This window comes from Scomber scombrus, chromosome 22, assembly GCF_963691925.1.
Source record: "Scomber scombrus chromosome 22, fScoSco1.1, whole genome shotgun sequence".
Lineage (NCBI taxonomy): Eukaryota > Metazoa > Chordata > Actinopteri > Scombriformes > Scombridae > Scomber > Scomber scombrus.
The window spans coordinates 4,389,647-4,410,247 of NC_084991.1; the positions used below are offsets into that span (position 1 = coordinate 4,389,647).

Below are 20,601 nucleotides of genomic sequence, written 5' to 3' on the forward strand. Positions count from 1 at the left end.
TGAATTGACAGTAGAGCGGTTGTTAAAGGCTAGCAGCTACATTACAACACGTTAGCTACCAGCTGACAGTCATGCCGCCGCACACACACGTCAAAACTGGGTCAAGCTCGGACTGTGTCGTCCATACTTTCTACACACCGATGTCTCCGAAGAAGTACGGCCGAGTATTTTCAGTTTCCATCCTCCGCTTCTTTTCTCCGCCAATAATTAGCACTGTTAACGCAGAAACAGCGAGACACGATGTGTTTATAAATAACCGCGTCCTCTCAATGTTTACACGCGGCGGGAGTCACGTGACGTACCAAGACGTCGAAACGCATGCTGGGACTTGTAGTTTTTGCTATATATAGGAGTTTTACACCAAATAGCGATGCTCTGTGAATAAATGACTAATATTTATTTTTAATTAATGTTTATTCAGGACAAATAAGGCTCCATTATGTCTTACAATACAAGGACAAATACAACTGACATAATTTAAGCAACAATTAAGATATCAATCCTGAGTCACATGACATACAACAAAGGAATATGGTGGATAACTTTAACAGATGAATGTGAAAACAAACTCTGCACATACATCATTCTGCACATTGAAGGTCAAACATCCAACTGTAGGAACAAGAAGAAAAACATATTTTTGAGTGGAGGGGGACTTTAATATATTTAAAATTTAAAGCAGACCAGTCTCTCTCATGCAGGTTGTAGAAAATCCATTCATGTGACAGTCTGCAGTGATGTGGGATGATCACAGTACTGAAGGTAGTTGTGGATGCGGTGGGATATGTCCAGCTGACCTATGACCTCTGAGGCTCTGGTACCCAGCATCCTCCTCACAGTGATCCTACAAAGCTGCTGCAGGCTCAGAGGATTACCTGTCGAGAAGCAGTGTTTATCAATGATTCAAAAGCAAAACTGACATAAGAAAAGGACTGACAATAGCAGAACATACTTTCATAAAACCTGAAGCAGACGTAAGAGGGAGATGAAGGCGTGGTGTATTCTACAGGCTTTCTTCCATGGTTGTCGCTAGCGTACACGTTGGCTCCATACTCCATCAGCAGCTTGATCATGTCCAACATGTTGACTCGTGCTGCATGGTGCAAAGCTGTCTCATGGAACTTTACTGAATTCACATTGGCACCTGCGGGACATTAACATGAACTTAAACTTGTGTGTTTGGGTTTATGAATCCATTACAACTAAAATAAATTGAAATAATTTGAATAATATGACTAAGCTTAAACTTGGCTTGTCGAAATTCTGATTGGCTGGTAACTTTAAATTCTAGTATAAATATTAGCTGGTAATCAAAAAAGTTCATTTCAAGAAGAGTACATTAACATTACATTAACATTTACATTACATTAAAAGAAAAATCAGAATCACCATATTTAAAATTCCAGTGAAATATCCAATTCTGCTGCACCTGAACATATTACAGCTTGTACAATGAAATCACTATTGGGGGTGCCGTAGTTTAAACCTCGTTGAACAGACTCTATGATTTGGTGGAAAAGAACAGAAGCTTGTTCATTTTGGAAAGTGTGTTATAAAACTGCCACAAAACTTCAGATAAGACTGAATCTAAACAGTCTCATCACAAGATTTGTAAAACTGTGTAACCTAAATTTGTAACCTTCACTTGTTACTGTTCTCTTGATACAGTACTTTAACCCAACTGTGAATTCTGAAAAATGATTAATATGAATCATCAAATGAAAAGAGACAGACTGCCCTAAAAAGTCCAGGTCTCTTCTTTTTGGGAGATATAAGAAATTAAATGAGGTAGATTAGGTGAAAGTAGGAACATTTAGATATGTGCACCACAATTAAAAAATAATAAAATAGAGGTGTTTTATACTTTATTTTGTTAACACATTTTTTCTGACCTGCAGTCTTCTTGCTGACCTGCATTTAGCAGCTCCCTGACGCAGTCCAAGCGTCCTTTAGCGCACGCGATGTGAAGGGGTGGACCGAAATAGACGTCGTACGCCTCCAGCTTGGCACCGCTGGCTATCATCAACCTCACGACTTCCACATTACCTGAGAGGAGAACAAAGTTTCAGTTTGAAGAAGAATGAGCGGATATGACTGGTTAGACTCTGCTGAAGTTTTTACCCTGTATACAGGCCTCGTGGAGCGGTGAGGCAGTGAGAGCTGTGAGGGACGGGTTCACTTTGGCTCCATACTGCAACAGCATCTTGACACACTCCAGGCTGCCAGAGGAGCAGGCGTTACAGAGGGGAGTGCTGCCGTGGATGGTCCGTACATCCACCTGGAGGAACCAGGGAAATGATTAAGTGTTACTTTTAGTGATCTACATATTTTCTATTTTTTTCATATACTGCGTCAGAGGTGTTGAGCCAAATCTGTGGCAACCTCAAAGATTGTAGGTTGCTTCACAAACTTCACAAAAGTAGGAGTTATTCTGTATTAGATTGCAACACCACCAGTGTTTTTGATAAGGCGCCCCAGTTTATTGGAGCTTTTTATTTCTTCACATCTAAATAAGTCAGGTTTTGTCCTCCATACATGGTGAAGAGGGTAAGGCCGTGGCTGTGTATCCCACCTGAGCTCCAGCTTCCAGCAGCAGCCGGGCACAGTTAGGATGAGACTGTATGCAGGCTTCATGGAGAGGAGTGATGTTGTCCACTGTCACCATGTTGACCGATGTTCCACTTTCTATCAGCTGTCTGAGCTGTAGAGCTCTGCCATGAGACGCTGCTTCATGCAGGGCGGTCCGATCTTGCCAGAAACCTTTAACAAACAGACAAACCTGCCATTTTATTCAGTTTATTTGATATAAATAAAATCTTTTTTAAGAAGCTGTTTTTTATGTCCTCCATAAAACTCTAAGTACCTTTGAATATTTGTTTTATACACATCTAAATGTTACTCTTATTAACCCATTTAGTCTAAGCTAAATATATCTATCAATTTAAGCTTTTAATAATAATAATAATAATTTAATATGAAATGACTATGAATAGTTATAGTTGCTGTATTAACTAATAAGTAATAATAACAGGAACTACTTTTTGTGCCCTAATAGATTCGTGTGCACTGGCACTTTATTTTCCTCGACAAACCTTAACAAAATGTAACAATATAACACGTATTTAACTCGCTTATTAGCTTTTATCGTGTGATATTAATAAAAACAATAGTTTGGTGTCTTCCTATGTAAATATCTACGTAGGCAGGGCACGAGCTAATACGGTAAGACGTAAACAGATTTCCCGGCCTTTCTTTTTATCAAACTAACAAACACCTGCCGTTAAAAAAAAGTATCACATGTCAACAGTGCTCACCAGTATCGCAAAGAAACGAGCGGCGTGCAGCTGTCAACTCCATATTTTACCCGTAAAGATGTTTAAAGACGTTACAAATACGCCAAAACATGAGCTAACGTTACAAGCGCCGAATGAAGGCAGCGGAGGATTGTGGGAGTCGTAGTTCACAGGTGAGAGGTGTCGTGTTGCTGGAAGTAATCTCGTGGTATTTGAAGGTTCCCAGTTTAGGTATGTAGGGGATACTCAGTGCTGTAGTGACACATATAAGACATTTTAAAAAAGAATATCATTAAGTCATATATAAAAACATTAGGTATATTTTATAGTGTAACTAATACTAGCCAGACTTTTCAGTATGTATCTGTATGTTAGTATCATTGTAATTTCCTGGTAAGATGTAGATCAAAAAATGAACTATATTGTTACATGCAATACAATGTTTTTTTAAACTACTTTTAATTAAGGAATCATAACTGCAAATGTTGCTATTATGAAGTATATGTCATGATGCAACTTTTCCTAATGTGACAGCTGTAGTTCCAGGCTATTACCTGAAATCATACCAGTGATATTGTTGAATTCATTCTCAAGTTCAATGATGATTCCCCTGACCATCAGTATAAATCTGCTGTTGACTGTATAGAGATGTCTTTAACTTGTGTTGTACATCTAGCAGTCACTGTTCACTTTACACAAACACTGATGAACACACAAGAGCGAATAAATGAATCAAACACACGGCTTTGATTTTTGACAAAGATGTTTTTTTGTTTTTTTTTACTTTGCAGTACAGAAATCATTTGAGCCCGAGATGTTTATTTATTTATTTATTTGTTTTTTTATACAGTTGTTCAAAACAGAAGTTATCACAGGGGCTCTCATCAGTTCAATACTGCTGCAGTACACATTTTGGTCCTTCTTAAGCGATTACAGTCAAACCACACTTCCCATCAATCAGCTGTTAATGCTCGGGTCACCCATCATTTTTTTTAAAATTTTTTTGCATAATACAGGAACTAATATATCTCCTCTGATGCGTTATAGTAACTCAAGCTGTTGAAATACAGGTTCAGGTAGTTTTATGCTGGACTACGGTCGCCCACCTTTTGGTGGCTTGGCTTACGGTATATAGTGTCTGGCTGTGCTGTGCTGGAGATGAGACGACGGGAAAACAAAAAAGAGGGGGGCAAAAAAAACAACAACATAAAAATATCAAGCCCACGCACCCCTAAAACCACTTGATCTCACACAATAGGACTATATTATCTGACGGGCTGAGGTGCCTCCTCATGCTGCTGCTGTTGCTGGGTGTGCTTGTATCGCTACACCCGGTAAGGAACCCTCAGCTGCTCACATGATTAGACTCAGACTGACAAAGCCAAGCCACTTTTCTCTCCCTCACATGAAATATTACCTGCAGAGACCCCCCCTGTTCCTCCTCCTCTCCCCTCCCCGACACACACTCTGTAAAATACTACTGATTATGATTCGTCTTTTGATTTGGCATCTTTGGACTATGCGTCATCTTTAAACATGACAGCAGCAGAAGAAAGAATGTCGGGTATTAACTGTATATCAGGCATAACCAGTGTTTTAGTGCAACATCCGTCTGAATGTGATTAGAAAAAAGAAAAAAAAAAGAAAAAAAAAAAGAAAAAAGCATAGCTCCCTCCCTGAACCCTATCCAACAATACTATATCATATCTCTCTATATCATGAACTTCCTCAATGGGCCGACCGTGTATTTGGATAATCGGCCGGCCCATTGGTGTGTACGTTTTTGTGTAGGTTTTCTATTTTTTGTAAGATTTCCGATGTCGGCAGCGTCGTCTGTTGATGATCCGTCGGAGAGTGTTCTTAGCGAAGCGTGGTCGGCTCGCCCTCTACTCTGCCGCGTCGCCGTAGATGTCCTTCTTCCCGCGCTCCATCTCGGCAAAGTCAAATTCCGAGCCAGTCATCCTCAGGAAGATGTCCTTGATGTCGTCGCAGGTGGTCTCGAAGTGGGTCGTGGCGTCGTATGTACGGGAGATGAAAATCTAGAGCGGAGGAAAAAAATGATGTTTTAAATCAAGAGCTCAAATCTCAGTGCGCATTAAAATAGATAAAATAATCCAGGTCAGATATCAGGTTTGATTCTTAAATTCTGCTTTAGTTTCAAACCATCTACAAATATTTCTTTCTTCTTTTATTTTTTAAAAGGAAGGAACCAGACTCCAGAGGTGTTTCCTGTGCAGGACGTATCGCTGACACAGCACCAAACAGCCGAGGCTCATAGATAACGTGTTCTTACATAACATACAACATGCTAGGCTAATGATTCTGTTACGTTTCATGTTAAAACCTTTAAATCCATTTTAACGCAAAATGAAAATAGCAACAGAAATGAGTACATGTACAAAATAGAAATATGTTATTAATGGATTAACTGTTTATATCACTGCTTTTTTTAAACATGGAGCACAGTGTGTGTCACTCATCTGAACTGTGCAACACTTGTACAATGCTGACACTGCATATTTGGAAAGGTCACATGTGTGTGTGTGTGTGTGTGTGTGTGTGTTATCTTCTGATTGTCAGTGTTAGTTTAAGTATTTGGAAATATGTAACATGTAGTTTTGGGATTTGTAGTCCATCACAACAATCATTATATTATTTTATTATATATTATATATTTTTTTACTATTATTGTTCTTATTGCTTATCGTACTTATTATTTATTGTTCTTTATTCTTCTTCTTATTGCTCCTCTTCTATTTTTACTGTCCACTTGCTGCTGCAGTAATGCAAATTTCCCCATTGTGGGACTAATAAAGGAATATCTCATCTTTTTCCTCTTCATTTTTTTTTTTTTTTTTTTTTTTTACATTTTCTCTTATTTATTTTACTTTATTTAAATGTTCTTAATGTTTTTATTTTCTCATCTCTGTCTGAGTCTCAATTTTTTTGTTTTAATTTGTTTTTGTTCCCTCATCGTTTTTATTCCTTTTCCTTATGTTGTCACTTGTTCTGTCTTATTATCAGCTTGTCAATCAGCTGTGAAGCACTTTGAACATTAACCTGTATGAAAGCTGCTATAAATCATTGTATATAATTATCAGGTCTAATCTACAGCTTCTGCCTGATGACGTAAATGATCACATTGTGTATCTGGTGAACAAAATCAACTTCCTTTTCACACAAGGACCAGGAAGTGAGGCACTAAAGTTCCCCTGAGGATGAACTCTAATTGTTTTGAGTTCAATGTCGCAACTACTACTCTGGTATTCAAGGCATTTTAAAACATTGTGTAAAAACCACTGAGTTCATATCCTGTCTAGTACTTGCCAAACAAGTTTCAGTTTGTACTGGAGTGAGAGGAATCAAATGGCTGCTGGAAATGTAAATAAACACACAGAGTGCACCTGATTTGTTGTAAATGTGCTTCTTGTGTTACGTGATATCTCGGTGACTGTACCTGGCTCTCGGTGCCCATGTCGGTGGGTGCGAACTGGTCGCTGAGGCTGACGAACTTCTGCTCGACGGGCTCCAGCAGATCCAGGGCGGGCTTGATCTCCTTCTCGGGGTCGTTCGTCTCCGCTGTGGTGCTGATGATGGCGATGTATTTCCCCTGTGCTGCCACGTTGTGAGCGGAGGAGATCATACAGACGTAGATGTCTGGAGAAACAAGGAAAGGAAGAAGTTCATGTCTGATGGTTTGACTGTGTTTGAATTTTATCTTCCGTTATGCGTCTTATTAGTTGTTTCTGTTAAGACATTTGCTTTGGGTCAACTTGTTGTAACTACACTGTCTGTTCATTCTCACTGCTCTGGGTAACAGCTGACAAAATTACCAGCATGTATATTGTCAAAAAGGGTTAGGATCTCACACTGCACTGCAACTTCTTATTCTCCTGTTTGTATCCGTCTTATTCTATTTTAGCTTCATTTCATGTCCAATTTAACACTTTTAATCGTCTTTAAATGTCTTTTTTTTTGCCGTGTGTTGCTTTTATATCCTGTCCTAATACATTTTATGTTTTATGTATGTTTGTTAAACTGAAAACTGGATTGAACTGCAGTGGTTTAGTTGACTCTTTACCGAGTGAACTAAACTCTGAGACTGCTTTGCTTGCTTCAATTAATACTCCTATTGAAAACTCAATCCAGATGTGGTCTATTTGTTTCTGCAGGGCTGGTTTTTGGTGAATAGAATAGAATAAAATAGTTAATTGTCACTGTACAGGTATACTACAATTCCTGCTGCACTGCCCGAGTGGAGCTCAAATAAAGACTTCAAAAAGGAAAAATTCACATTAAAGTTAAAAATCTCACACGCACACAAGTTCAAACATACATACCCAGATGCTGCTTGTATTGCACTTGTTTAAAGGGTAGATGTACTGCAGATAATAAATATATTTCATTTCGATTTGCTTTACGGCTTTGACGGAGCTATTTTCCTTCTATTTTAGAATTAGTATTTGTTAGATGTGACTCTGACTGGCACCCGTCTTCATTTAAAAGTGTCAAACCTGCTAAAAAGTGATGTGAAGAAGACGTGATTTGATGGTGCGAATTGACCGACATTTACGATTATTTTAAGCAGAAATAAAATTCCAACTCTGTACAGCGTGTGTAAAAACCAACCAGCTTGGCACTAGAGCACAACTTCAATACTTCAGCATCTTGATATGAAAAAAGGTAGTTAGTACTAGCATAGTATCTAGTTACTATTATTTCAAATGGCTATATATCTTCTTATAAATCGTTCTCTATTTCACTGATATAATTCTATATATAAATAAAGAGGTGAGACGCTGCTGTGTCTGTGTAGACTGCTGGCTTCCTGTGTGCTCTCACCGTGCTTCCTGTTGACCTGGTTCTGGGGGATGATGATCTGGCAGGAGTTGACATCATTGGTGTTGCTGATGGGGTGGTTCAAGACGCAGATGACTCGGATCACCTGGCCCACTTTGCTGGTGCGGTCCATGATGTAGCTGGGGTCGCAGATCAGCTGCTTGCACCTGGCGATCTGTTGGAGGACGGGGGTAGAGGGCTTAATGCCTGCAAAAGTCTAATATTGCCATTGTGCGTAATAAGTTATAAGTATAGTTAAGTAATAATACATCTTATATTTACTTGTATTATGAACTCATCATCATTACACACAAATATCACATATAATGTCTCCGGAGGACTTTATGAGCCAATCAGAGACAGACGCTTACCTCTCCCTCAGACTTGACTCCCACCACCTTTCCATCCTCCACCACGATCTCTTCGATGGGCTTGTTCAACATGTACGTCCCACCGTAGATAGCACTCAGCCTGGAATGGAAACACATTAAAAACCAATAATCAATAACTGAGATCAATGAGGTCATTCTGGCAGTAACATTATACTGCAGCCCTATTGGTCGATCAGGCTGCTACTTAAGTTTTGTGCATTATCAAACAATATGAGAATGAATGAATGATAGTGAGCCGTATAATACTACAATATTAATAATGTGACACAAGATTATGTTTAATACTGAACTGATTAGCTGACTCGAGGTATGGCTCCTCACTGTTTACTGTTTAAAAGGTCGATTCTGTGGGAAAATGTGTGGAATCATGACCTAAAAAAACACCTTAACACCATTTTGACATGTCAAAAGTAAGAAAAGCAAAGATATTTAACTAATAAAATCTGTTTCAGGGTGCTGGTATTGTGAACGCTGGTGGACTGTCATGTCTCAGTGGGACACTTAATAAAACAGAGCTGCTGTTAATGTCATTAGTGACACCTTTTGTTTTTTTCCTTACTAGAACAACAGACTAAATTTAGCTCTTCTACAATAGTAGCAAACAGGTCCTCCGCTCAAGTGGGCCTACTTCAGACAGTATCATGGTGGAGTTGGCAGGGGTCAAACAGACTGTAACGCTTCATTAACACAACATACTGTTTGAGCATCAATAAATATTACGGTGATACTATGGAAACTGACGCAGGAAACATACTTTTATAGCTCCTAGTTTAGTTCCTCATTTTTGCTTCTTTGCTTCCATAATTAGTGCAACCTTTTTGTTGATAAGAGCCACATGTTGCATATCTGATGCTGCAGTGACATTTAAAACTCATGGTGCAAACTGTTTAGTTAGGGGTGGGGGGGGGGGGGGGCGTTCTAAATGTTAACTTAATAACGTGATGCTGATGGGGAAAAAAAGGCCACATGTAGTTCTCTGAATCTGAGTCGAACAGTGAGGTGCCTGGAGATTCCTGCCCTTAATTATTTGGCAGATGTTACACATGTATCTAAGGGTGAGTCTCTTACCTGGCAAAGCCTTGTGGCAGCTCTCCCAGGCCGTACAGTGGGTAGAGGTATGGGCTCTTTCCATATCTGGCCAAAGACTCACTGTAAAGCTTTATCCTGTTTACTGTTTCGATGCATGGTTGATCCAGGTAACTGAGTGGAGAGAGAGAGAGAGAAAGAGAGTGTACAGTTTAATAAGGCTGGGTGACATGGCATCACAATGAGGTGTGAGTAAGTGAACATATGTATAAAGAAAATGTATATGAAACAATCATGAGGACTACTGACTCGTCTGTACGGTAGAGAGCGAGGGAGTGGCCGGTGAAGTCAATGACCTCCTGGCCCAGGCTGAACTTTTGGTAAATGGCCCTCATTGTTGTCTTGGTGGGGTCGACGCCCTCCATGGTTTTGGGGTCGTTCACGTCGAAGTTGGCGATGAAGGTCAGGAACTTCTTGAAGCGTCGTTTCTCAAACAGCCCCATCAGACCTGTGGGAGAGCGACAAGTTTAGACTTTAGACAGAGCGAGTGGAAAGAACATCGATCGGTGGTTCCCAACTGAGGGTCCGTCGGGGTCCAGATTCCCCCCCCACACACACATCAGATCCACACATCGACCAACTTCACACTCACTCAGTACACTTCCATCCACCCATTCTACCTGTTTATTGGATTTGAAGTTACACCCTGCTCACTACTGCCCCTAAAATAACTTCACTACAACTGAGGCTTAAAACTCAATTACATAAGAAGCACTGCAGCAAGAGAGTGACATCAGGGCTTTAAACAACAAGTTTGGAGCTTATTCTTTGTGTTCAGTGTCAGTAAAACTAAGCTGAATAAGTTCTGTGTAAATATCTTGTGTCTCTGCAAAAAGCTGCTACAGTCCAAGGACCTGCAAGGTGAGGGTCACATGACCCACAAAGAAAATCTGTGTCGACAGGGTTACTGGTACTAGAAAAGTTTCACGTGGTGTTGCCTCTGAATAGGAAGTGGGGGAAATGGGACTTCATAGTAAAAGCGCTGTTCCAGACAATAAGATAAGAATAAGATAAATAAATGTTCTTTTCTTATATCAAATAAAAATGGCATTTTAAAATAAAGTGCATTACAGAAAGCTTTTGATTGTGGTTCTTAAATAAAGTGCTTAGTTTTAGCTCTTATCTGCCACCTTTGTCTCTCCTCTTTTCTCAGTGTGTATCTCACTGACAGTCCAGTCTCTCTGCATGTCCGAATGCACGGATTTGATTGGCTGATTAGCGTCACGTGAGAAGATTGGCTATGCACAGTAGTCTGTGGGTTTCCGAGGGCCGCTCCACTTTTACCGTAATAGCTGGAGAAGCTGCGCCCGTTCAAATAGAAACGCTTGGACAAAATTGAACAATCCTCAATATTTCATCAGTTACCGCGGTCCGCCTATTAGTGACCTCTGCTCTACGTTACCTACAAGTCATTTTAGAATGAGCAACTTTTGGACCACGACCCACCAGTTGGGAACCACTGGTGTAAATGATGGAAAGGAAAAAGAAAAAACAACTCAAAAGAAAAGAATTTCAAAAAAGAAGAAAATAAGAGGACAATAGAACAAATACATAAAAACAACATATCCACACATTCATTTTCTCACTGTATTTCTCTGATAACTTACTAGATGACAGAGCCTCGGTCTCAGTTGAGGGGACTTTGTGGATTTTGCCCCCCTTGTACACATAGCTGCCCTCGATCACTTTGAAGTCGAGGTAGCGAGTCACCTGTGTGATCAGCAGCATGCGGACCAGCTGACCTGAGAGAGAGAGATACAAAACATCACTGTTACTCTACATGAGGTAATTTTTAAGTATAAAGTGGAACTTTGTTTTACACTAGGCCGTCTCTATGTGTGTAAAGGTCTGAGGTTTATATAACAAGCTCAAGCTGCATGTGATATATAGCTGAGTGTTGTAAGTATACCATTGGCCATGAGGAATTTAGGGATGAGGTCCACGTTCCAGTCCCGTCCTTTTCCCATTGACTCAGGAGGTTTGCCGGGGAGGTTGAAGCGCTTGAAGAGCTGCGGGGGAAACACAGGAAGAGCGTTTACTCACAAGGCTACCACTAACTGAAGTAAATAAAACCTGCTTTTAAGTAAACAGTGCTTCACCGAAAAGGTTTAACTAGAAGTGAAGATAAAGGTGAATATTGTATCTTTAAAAAAAAAAAGTAGCAGTCATTGGTAGAATAGATCTATAAGGAGTCTTTCTTCAACGGTCAGAGTTCAACTTACGTCTTCGAGAGGTGTGATGGAGGCGCTCTCAGCTCCGTAGTAGGAGTTACGATCCATGTGCAGCACCTTCTTCCCCTTCACCGACATGATGCCTGAGAGGATGCATTCCTGTTGGGAGAGAGATCACAAAACACAAAGAGGAGTAAGGACGTGAAGATGAGGGAGAACTGATGAGGCTGAAAAATGTAACATGACCCAATGCAGGACTAAGATGCTAATGTTACTGCAGTGTTTCCTCTATATTTATTCATCAGTGCTGCTGCTAAAATTTCACACAATCACTAATATCAAGGGGCTGCTAATGATTTTGAGTCATCGGCTAATGCAATAAATCCCAGAATCTTCCCTCTCTTCATTCCTCAAAGGACAACTACAAGGGAGGTGCTGCTATACGAGTAGCGTAGCTGCTTTAAGGAATAAGGAAGTGTGTAATATGAGTGTGTGGTAAAATGTGAGCGGTAAGTTGTCAGTCTGGCGGTAAATGTTCAGTACAGACTACAGTGAGTCACTTCATAAATGCTGCAGCTGCACCAAGAAAAAGTCTCATCTGTTATTGCGGACTCAAAATTCACATTCAGAAATTCCACATCAGTCATTAATAAATGTTTGATTAATGTTTGGAGGAAAAAAAGACAGTCATAACATTATTGGCTGTATCATCCAGCTCATATTTCTATTGTAGAGACTCCTGTACCAATGTCTTACTTACAGTGTAGACATTATGATTGCATCAGTGCTACAAACTACAAGGATTCTGCTACACACACACACACTCAATCATTTCTCTGTAAACCACAGGATGACATAAACGCAGTATGAAATGTTACCATGACAACAAATTCTTTGCTCAGCTGTTAAAAGCTCATTCACAGCCACAAATGCCTGAAAGGAAGAAGAAAAAAAACCAACAAACAAACCAGCCTGTATGACTAAATGCTTGCGGATCCCAGAATCCAACACTGACACACCCAGTACCAACATACCGTGTGACGTGCTCGTGTGGAGCGGGGAGGATGATTACAGCGATTGCAGCTTTCACAGCGCTTTAAATCTCGGTAGCGATGATGAGGGAGGGCTGCATGTTTGCCAGAGTCTGGAACCAGAGGCCTTAATGCTTAACGCGATTACAACAGTGAGTGTGTATAGATGAAGGAAAACACATGGCGTCATGTGACTGTGTGGACTTTAAAACGTGTTGTACTACTGACTGACAGCTTTACTCTCAGGCTGAGCACCGTTTAACTTGTTTTCTCACATAAGACACACAGATACAAGTATGCGTTGCCACTTTTCCTGGCTGATGTCACCCGCCCTCCCTTTTGTGTGTGCCGTCTGTGGACTTATGACACAGGAAGTGACAAGAGTTCCTGCCATTTGTTTCTTTCAATTAGGACTCATTAGTGTCACTCTCCACATGCCAAAAAAATGCGCCACACCTAATTACATTATAGTCAATGAAGGCTCATTTTAACGGAGTGCGACAGTACAATCCTCACAGTGACTACAATCAATTTAAGGCACTACTTTCTCATTTGAGTGGTGGATGACTCAGTACTGCAGAGATAATAATTAACTAGAGTGTTACAGAAACGTGACAGGAACCATACAGTTGCTGTGACACCTTTAACCGGAAATTCTGCTGACCACAACAACTTCATGCTCCGTTTGTCTATTTGGTACAGCTCTGTTTCTCGAAATGAAACCTTATAAAAAGGGGTGTCAAACATACGGCCCGCGGCCCAGATCCAGCCCCGCCAGGAGGTCCAACCCAACTTGAGATGCCTGACTGATGTGAAGGACAAATTTGTGTCAGTGGGCCTGGACACATTTCATCAGTATCTCTTACCAGGGTAACCCCAGATTGACAGACCAGGCTGCAAAAATGTCTTGATTTTTTTTTTTAATCCTTAAATTCATCTATTTTGTCAATAGTTGGTTTATTATAGAAAAATGTGATGTTATTATGCAATGGTTTCATTGGTCTGTCCCACCTGAGATCATGCATGTGGCCCTTGAGCTAAAATGTATTTGACACTCCTGCCTTATAACATACATCATACAGAGGAGGGAAAGGCTGGTTGGGTCTTCAGTAGTAAAAGCTCTAACTGGCTCGTGACAGAAACCAGACTGTCAATCAAAAACGGCCGATCGAGACGCTCTGCGACCGAAGACGTGTCACAACTCTGATGGTGTTAGAAGATTTCTCACCAAATTCTCACAATGTGACTGTTGCAACATCCTTTGTTTACAAACCAACCAGTTAGCACACTGCATGAAAGAGTATATTAGCAAGATAGTTTAAAAAAAAAAAACAACAGAGCTGCTACTATTTTGATAATCAAATAACCTTTGTAATCATTTTTAAAAAAGAAAAATGCCAAATGTTTGCTGGTTGCAGCATCTCAAATTTGAGGATTCGATACTTTTCTGTGACATAAATGATGGTTAACTTAATATCTTTGAATTTTGTAGTGTAATGCTTAAACAAAACAAGATGTTTTAGGTTGTCTCCATATGTTTGTGTTATTTTAAAGGTCAATTTTCTATACGAAAAAACAACAAATCAAGAACATTATCTGCCTATTAATTAAGGCCAAACCACAACAAAGGTTATCTAAAGGCTCTTTTTCACAGAGCAGGTCTAGACTCTTTCATTTAAAAAGACCCAACATTCCCACACGAGCAGCACTTGGTGACAGCTGTGAGGAAAAACTAGCTTAAACAGGAAGAAGCCTTAAGCAGAACCAGACTCTATGTGGACGACCATATGTTTCGACCTATCATTCCTCTTTTCCCTTTTGAGGTTGGCTCCTCAGTGTCATCCTGTTTTGAGGGATTTTTTTGGTGGATAAAAGTGCTGCTGCATCCCAGTGTTTCAGTTCACTGAGTATTTATGACTCAACCTGACTTGCCTGAACTGAAACTGTACAGTGCGACAGAGTGCTACTGTACTGAGATGTTATCGGATCATATCTGGCAGTTTGATGTGCCGTGAAACCTGTGTGTCGGTCAATCTACCGCCACGCATAACGTGAAGTTTCCAATGATAGGCAGGTATGAAATCTGGCCCTGAAGATAATAAAGCTACCAAAGATAAACGCGGCGCTGTGCTCAACCTAAATATAACTGTACCTCTAAGCCATCCCCGTCATAACCTCACTGACACAGCAACCTCTCTACATCCTGTTCCATCCGAGAAGGTTTCTACATAGGTGCTCTCCCTAAAATAAAACACGCTGCAGTGAAACCGGATCGCCTCGGTCTGTGAGCGTCTGGGTGTCGTCTGCTCCTGTGTGATCTTGCGATGCTGTTGACTTTGAGGCATCTCTGGAGGGGAGGTGGAGGAGGGGAGGTGGTGGAGGGGAGGCAGTTCTGATGTGTCACTGTCAGTCCTTTAATGTGACGTGACTGATGGCGACCCGCTGCCTGCTTATATAAATACGGGCTTTGACACAGAGCCGGTGGCAGCCTACTCATCACTACCTCTGCCAGATAGTAGTGTCCGTGCTGACGGAAGGGGGAAAAAAACACACACACGCGCTGATCCGGTGTGCAGTCGTGCGGAAAATTGGAGCCAATAAAAAACATTCGGAGCGGAGACAGAGAGAGGCGAAGTCCCTGTTCAATTTTTAACACATAAGAGCCATAAAGAAAAAAAAAATCAGAGAGAGAAGGCGAGAGGCCGCAAAGTCCAACACGGGGCTCTCTGCACTTCAAAAAGATACGATCACATGACAGATTTTTCACTATTGAAGCGTGACCATACGAGCTTTGATTTAACCACACTGAAAATGACACAACAGGCTTATAACTCCGCTCTGAAGTTACAAGAATGTGTTGGACTGTAATGTGCTGGAGTCGCTGCAGCCAGAAATGACCACAAATCACCACAGTGGAATTTTATTTATTTATTTTTTTTTAATCAGGAGATGGGAACTAACAAATACACCTTCATGCAATTTTAGAAAGTGTTGGTACTTCAGTCTACTTTTCACTTCCCTGCATTAATCTGCCAGCTGTGTCAGTAAGCCACAGGCAGAACTAAGTTTTACATGCAGCACATGTGATCAGCTCATAGCATTAGACAGGAATGTACAGACCTTTAATGGCAGTGAAAGAAAACTTTCTTTCTTTAAAAAAAAAAAGATGTTTGTGTTTATTTCATCATTGCGTTGCTTGTTTGGCAATGCCTAGCACTTCTAACGAACTGAGCTTGTTTAGTTTGGCGTGAGAGGAAACAAGCATTGTGGCGGCTGCATTGTCTCGACTATCATTTCCTGCTTTTGGTGGCGATGGAGTCCTCACACCATCTAATAATGTGAGCTTCTAACTGGTTAATGCACAAGTCATTTAGTACTATGGGAAATGTTATTCAGTTTTTATGCTTCAATAAATTCAAATTTAGGGCTAGCTCATGATTTTTTTCTGCCAGTTTTTCCTCAATTTATTATTTGTCATATGAACTATTAGAAAACACTTTCTTTTTTGGTCACAATTTGCCAAAACCCAACGTGATGTTTTCAAATAGCTTGTTAATTCGACCAATAACACAAAACCCAAAGATAATCAGTTTAAGATTTAACCCTTACATACTGCTCATATTCAGGCATTTCTCAGTTTAAATTTGTTTCAGATGTACAAATAAAAATTGAAATATTTCCATTTTTGTATATTATGGGTCATATAAGGATAAGTTCTCAAATTTTTGGCTAAAAGAAAAGTTTTTAATGATATTTTCATTGAATCTTGTCTTTAGTCTAGCACTAGTCTGGAAACCGACCTAATGTTTTCAATTTTGAGTGTGTGGGCTCCATCACTTACTTCTTCTTCACCCACACTTGTGGTTTCACATTAGTCGGTGCTGATGTAGTTCCTGATCGATGCCCAACTGTCACACCAGGCCATGAATATATACCTCAACCCACCACCTCCTCAACCGCTGCTAACACGCAGCCCTGAACGCCTCTGTCATTTTCAGGTGAAAAAAAGAGAGCTGCTTACTTGGAAGAACCCGACGGCATCATAACGCCAACCTGACTGTATTAAGGTACAGTTTGATATCTTGTGCCAAGCCACTCCCCTTCATGTGTCATTAGTAGTGGGCAGATGGGAGAGCCCATCCCCCCTCCAGCCACTTAAAACCTATCAAAAATGCAGAGAGGGAGTACAAAAGGCCTGACTAATCAGGAGCATACAGGAGCAGGATGAATGAATTTAGAAGGGGAAAAAAAGAAGCTTCAATGAAGTATGTTCCCCTGTAAAAGCTGCATTGTACAATACGTTTTCCTTCCTATGAAACACTTGCAAGCTGCAGGCATCTAAATGTGTGGGTATTGTCTAGTGGCATGATCTAATGTGAGTAAAATAACTAAATTATACTAAACATACTGACATCAGAATACAGTATATGTTAAGTCTTGGTTGACAGTGCAAATTTAAGTGTTTTGGACGCAAAATCTCACATTCAGAAAATGAAAGCAGGGCAGGGCGTCTTTATTTCATCACTGCAACTACTTGACTTAACTTATTAACTCAGTGAATACAGTAAAAGTTCAGAATTTTGATTATATGCCTATTACAGCTCTTTATAACCTGTGGAGTTAACAGCTTCAGGGTTTGTGTGGTACAAAAAGGGGAAGTTGTCAGATGTGCAGAAAGTAAAGTCATTGATTCGCGTAAGGGAACTGAACTATGTAAAACTACACGGTGCCAGCTCAGCTACAGACTGCAGGGATTTTAAGGCTGGTGTGTCCGACTCTCGCTCAACCTCGCCTGTAGAGCACTTGAAGCATACTTTCGGTTCCTCAGTCTTTGGGGAACCACACCCAAATGTGGGCTTAATCAACATCCAGCCCACCAAAACTTAACCAAACCCCCTTTATGATGGTCTGTTTTTTTTTGCTCTTCAGGCTCTGAGCCTGAAGCATAAAAAACAGCGTTGGAACTTTTGTTTGCTTTCATTAGGAAATATAATTTAACAGGAAATTAAAGCTAGGGGTTGAAAGCAGATAATGTTCCCATCAAAACTATGTGCTGATGTTTGAAATTGTAGGAACAGTCCAGACACTAACAGATGTACTGGAAGCTGCCCCTTGGCCCCTAATAAAGTCCTAAAGTCATCACGGGATTTCCCTGTCATGCTCCAGCCATGTAAAACTGACAGCTAGCTCACTTAGGAGGCCAGAGAGTGTCATTTTGCCTGTGAAGACTACGGCATATTTAATGTTGAAGAAGGTAATTTCCGTGTAAACAAAGCGTACACATACGAGAATAGCTCGTAAACTGCCACTTTACGTTATATTAGATGAGCTCTTCAGGTTTCATTTCAGTCAAATCAACGCATTGAATTAAACTGGAGTGTATAATGTAACGTTACTGCTCAGGTTTCTGACAGTTGAACGGTGCAAAGGAAATCCAGTTATTTGAATAAGCAGCCAGCCAGTCATTTCCCCCTCCAATACCTTCACGTTTAAGTCATTTACAGTGCTGAAGCTTCGTTGACTTTGCTGAAACTAGCTTTATGGAGCTTGCAGACGACCTAACGCTAAATTTGACTCCGCAGCCTGTTGAGTCCAAGCACCGCACGGAAGCTTAAGATACTTTAAGTTAACCGCTAACTGTTAGTTAGCTATCTACACAACCGTATGACTACTTACATGTGATAATTGGCTACCTATATAAAATACAGCAGATGAAACGATATCAACACCTGAGTGAAAAAGACACTGCCCGTCAGAGATTATTCGGTGAAACTATGACACGTCGTAATTCTATCGTTAGCCTCATTTCGGTCGCTAGCGTTAGCAGACTAATTATGCGCGTATAATCTTATCTTGACTGAGAAAAGCTGCTCGAGCTGGCGCCCAAAGAGCGTTAACCGGCTAGTTACGGAGCATATTGCACCCAGAGTCGACAGATAACTCATTAACTAGAGAAATGGATGGTTTGAATTATTTTATTAAGCTAAATTAACAGTTTAACGTAGCGTTAATCTTTCCAGGGACAGAGGGTAGTTGCAGTTAGCACAGTGCTAACAGTTAGCGGTAGCTACTTAGCTTACAGCTTCCATTGACTAACAGGTACTCCCTACCTCTCGGTTAGCGGCTAAGCTAGCTACTTAACGCTAGCCCTGCCGATTAAAGGCCCAGTTAGCTCGAAGCCAAACTGTCAACTTCTAACTGCGTTGGTAACAGGTTGCAAATCACTCCCTCTGCACGGAATCACCCCGTTTAAATGTTTCTCACCGTAAGCCCGGTGCCCAGGACGATAACGTCGTATTCTTCATTCATTTTTCCAAGTCTTTACTCCTCTGGTCCTGATTATCGGGAAAGAAGAAAATGGAGCTCAGTGGGGCTGGAAATGAGAAGGGGCTGCTTCTCCGCGTCAGGCGCCTCCCGGGCGGGGCTTCCCTGCTGTCAATCACCAGGAAGACTACTGACAACCTACACTGCATGTATGGCTGAGTATAACGAACCATTGTTTCATGAAGCACAGGTACAAGAAGGAAGCAAATCATTATTATGTTGTTTATTTTTGTGTGTGTGCTGTTGATCGCTAGATTCCTATGAGGAACTCAGGCAGACAATATATGAAGATCCCTTCAAGACATAATTTGTGTGTGACAGAAAAGTACAATTATCTTGTTAAAATCATTAAAATGACACCCTTCTCCATCATTAAAAAATCTAGAATTTATGAATATGTAAATATTATTAATTTAAAAAGTTTAACTTCTGGACACAAGATGTCTCCTACTTCATTGTAGAGTTCATTCTCAGTGTTTGAGCACTGCAGGCTTTACATTTCCACATACAAAGTTTCAGTTTTAGAGAATATTGTATTTGCAACTTAATAAATCAATCAACCATAATCAATAGCGTTGTTCCAGACCTATCAATAACTGTATACTTTTCTAAGGTTTTTCTTCAATTCCACGTTTGGTGTTGAGCTTATTAATTTAATAAATGTAAATATAACTAGTGTTCATGCTTCAATGTTAAGTCCATTCTCAGTGTTTGTGCACTGGAGGCTTCACATTTCCACATCACGCTTAAGTTGCTACTGGATCATTATCAGCTCCAAAGAAGTTGTGATGTCACAAAATCATCTTGCATGTACATGCCTAATAAACTCAGGTTTAAGGTGAGCAGGGAGAAACTTTCCACCTTCAGCGGATGAATGTGAAAACAAACTGTCCTTTTATCATTCTGTATATTAAAGAGAACATCCAACTAAAGCAACAAGAAGAAAACATATTTTTGAGTAGAGGAAAATGTACCTTGAATGAATGAGTTTTGAAGTGTTAGAAGTAATTTGTTTTGTATGTTATTTATTGTTAAATAATCAGAACCCTTACATTTTGCGTATTCCCTGCAGAGTTTAATCATTCCCAACCTGCATACACAACCAACTGTCACTCTTAGTTGGTTTTTGAACAATGAAGTCTAACTAAATGTGTTCAAATCGCTACTAGAACAGAAACTCATCATTAAATCATGTCAGGAATTCTACCAACAACTGAAGTGCAGTGATGTGCAATCCAACTCTCTTGTCACTATTTGTGTTGCCAGCGTGGAGCAGATTCACAGTGGACACACCTCTTTAGTAAACCCAGTGACATTCATGAAGTTGGCTTCTGTATTAGTCACATCCTATGTTAGTCTGTATTATAGGATATACAGTCTAACTAATTAATGAGGCATTCTAAAAAGGTGAAATTCCCCCTTTCACAAGCCAAAAACTCAGTGTAACATTATTTACAAGCTCAGC

At 40.3% G+C, this 20,601-nt stretch overlaps 3 protein-coding genes across 6 annotated transcripts in view; all 3 read right to left on the minus strand.

Annotated features, from left to right (window-relative positions):
- The window catches only part of asb13a.2 (ankyrin repeat and SOCS box containing 13a, tandem duplicate 2), a 43,611-nt gene extending 43,318 nt beyond the window's left edge, over nt 1-293 (minus strand). For all 3 annotated transcript variants that reach the window (XM_062443874.1, XM_062443872.1, XM_062443871.1), the window contains exon 1: nt 139-293. In XM_062443874.1, coding sequence (XP_062299858.1) covers nt 139-181 — 43 coding nt within the window. In that variant the 5' untranslated portion in view covers nt 182-293. The remainder of the gene's footprint in view (nt 1-138) is intronic.
- A 117-nt stretch (nt 294-410) lies between these two features.
- Nucleotides 411-3,433, minus strand: asb13a.1 (ankyrin repeat and SOCS box containing 13a, tandem duplicate 1). 2 transcript variants are annotated; one of them, XM_062443875.1, is made up of 6 exons: nt 3,315-3,433; nt 2,573-2,760; nt 2,122-2,278; nt 1,912-2,046; nt 953-1,144; nt 411-875 (listed from the first exon to the last, which is right to left on the minus strand). In XM_062443875.1, the coding sequence occupies exons 1-6, from the start codon at nt 3,355-3,357 to the stop codon at nt 718-720; spliced, it is 873 nt and encodes a 290-aa protein (XP_062299859.1). In that variant the 5' UTR covers nt 3,358-3,433; the 3' UTR covers nt 411-717. The 2 variants fall into 2 exon arrangements, with proteins under 2 accessions (XP_062299859.1, XP_062299860.1); XM_062443876.1 differs by having other exon boundaries at nt 2,573-2,779; nt 3,315-3,426.
- Nucleotides 3,434-4,027: 594 nt separating this feature from the next.
- gdi2 (GDP dissociation inhibitor 2) lies at nt 4,028-19,218 on the minus strand. Its single transcript, XM_062443652.1, has 10 exons — nt 19,077-19,218; nt 11,833-11,940; nt 11,520-11,619; nt 11,218-11,352; nt 9,860-10,058; nt 9,593-9,724; nt 8,504-8,603; nt 8,136-8,307; nt 6,751-6,950; nt 4,028-5,332 (listed from the first exon to the last, which is right to left on the minus strand). The coding sequence occupies exons 1-10, from the start codon at nt 19,119-19,121 to the stop codon at nt 5,180-5,182; spliced, it is 1,344 nt and encodes a 447-aa protein (XP_062299636.1). The 5' UTR covers nt 19,122-19,218; the 3' UTR covers nt 4,028-5,179.
- Nucleotides 19,219-20,601: the final 1,383 nt, after the last annotated feature.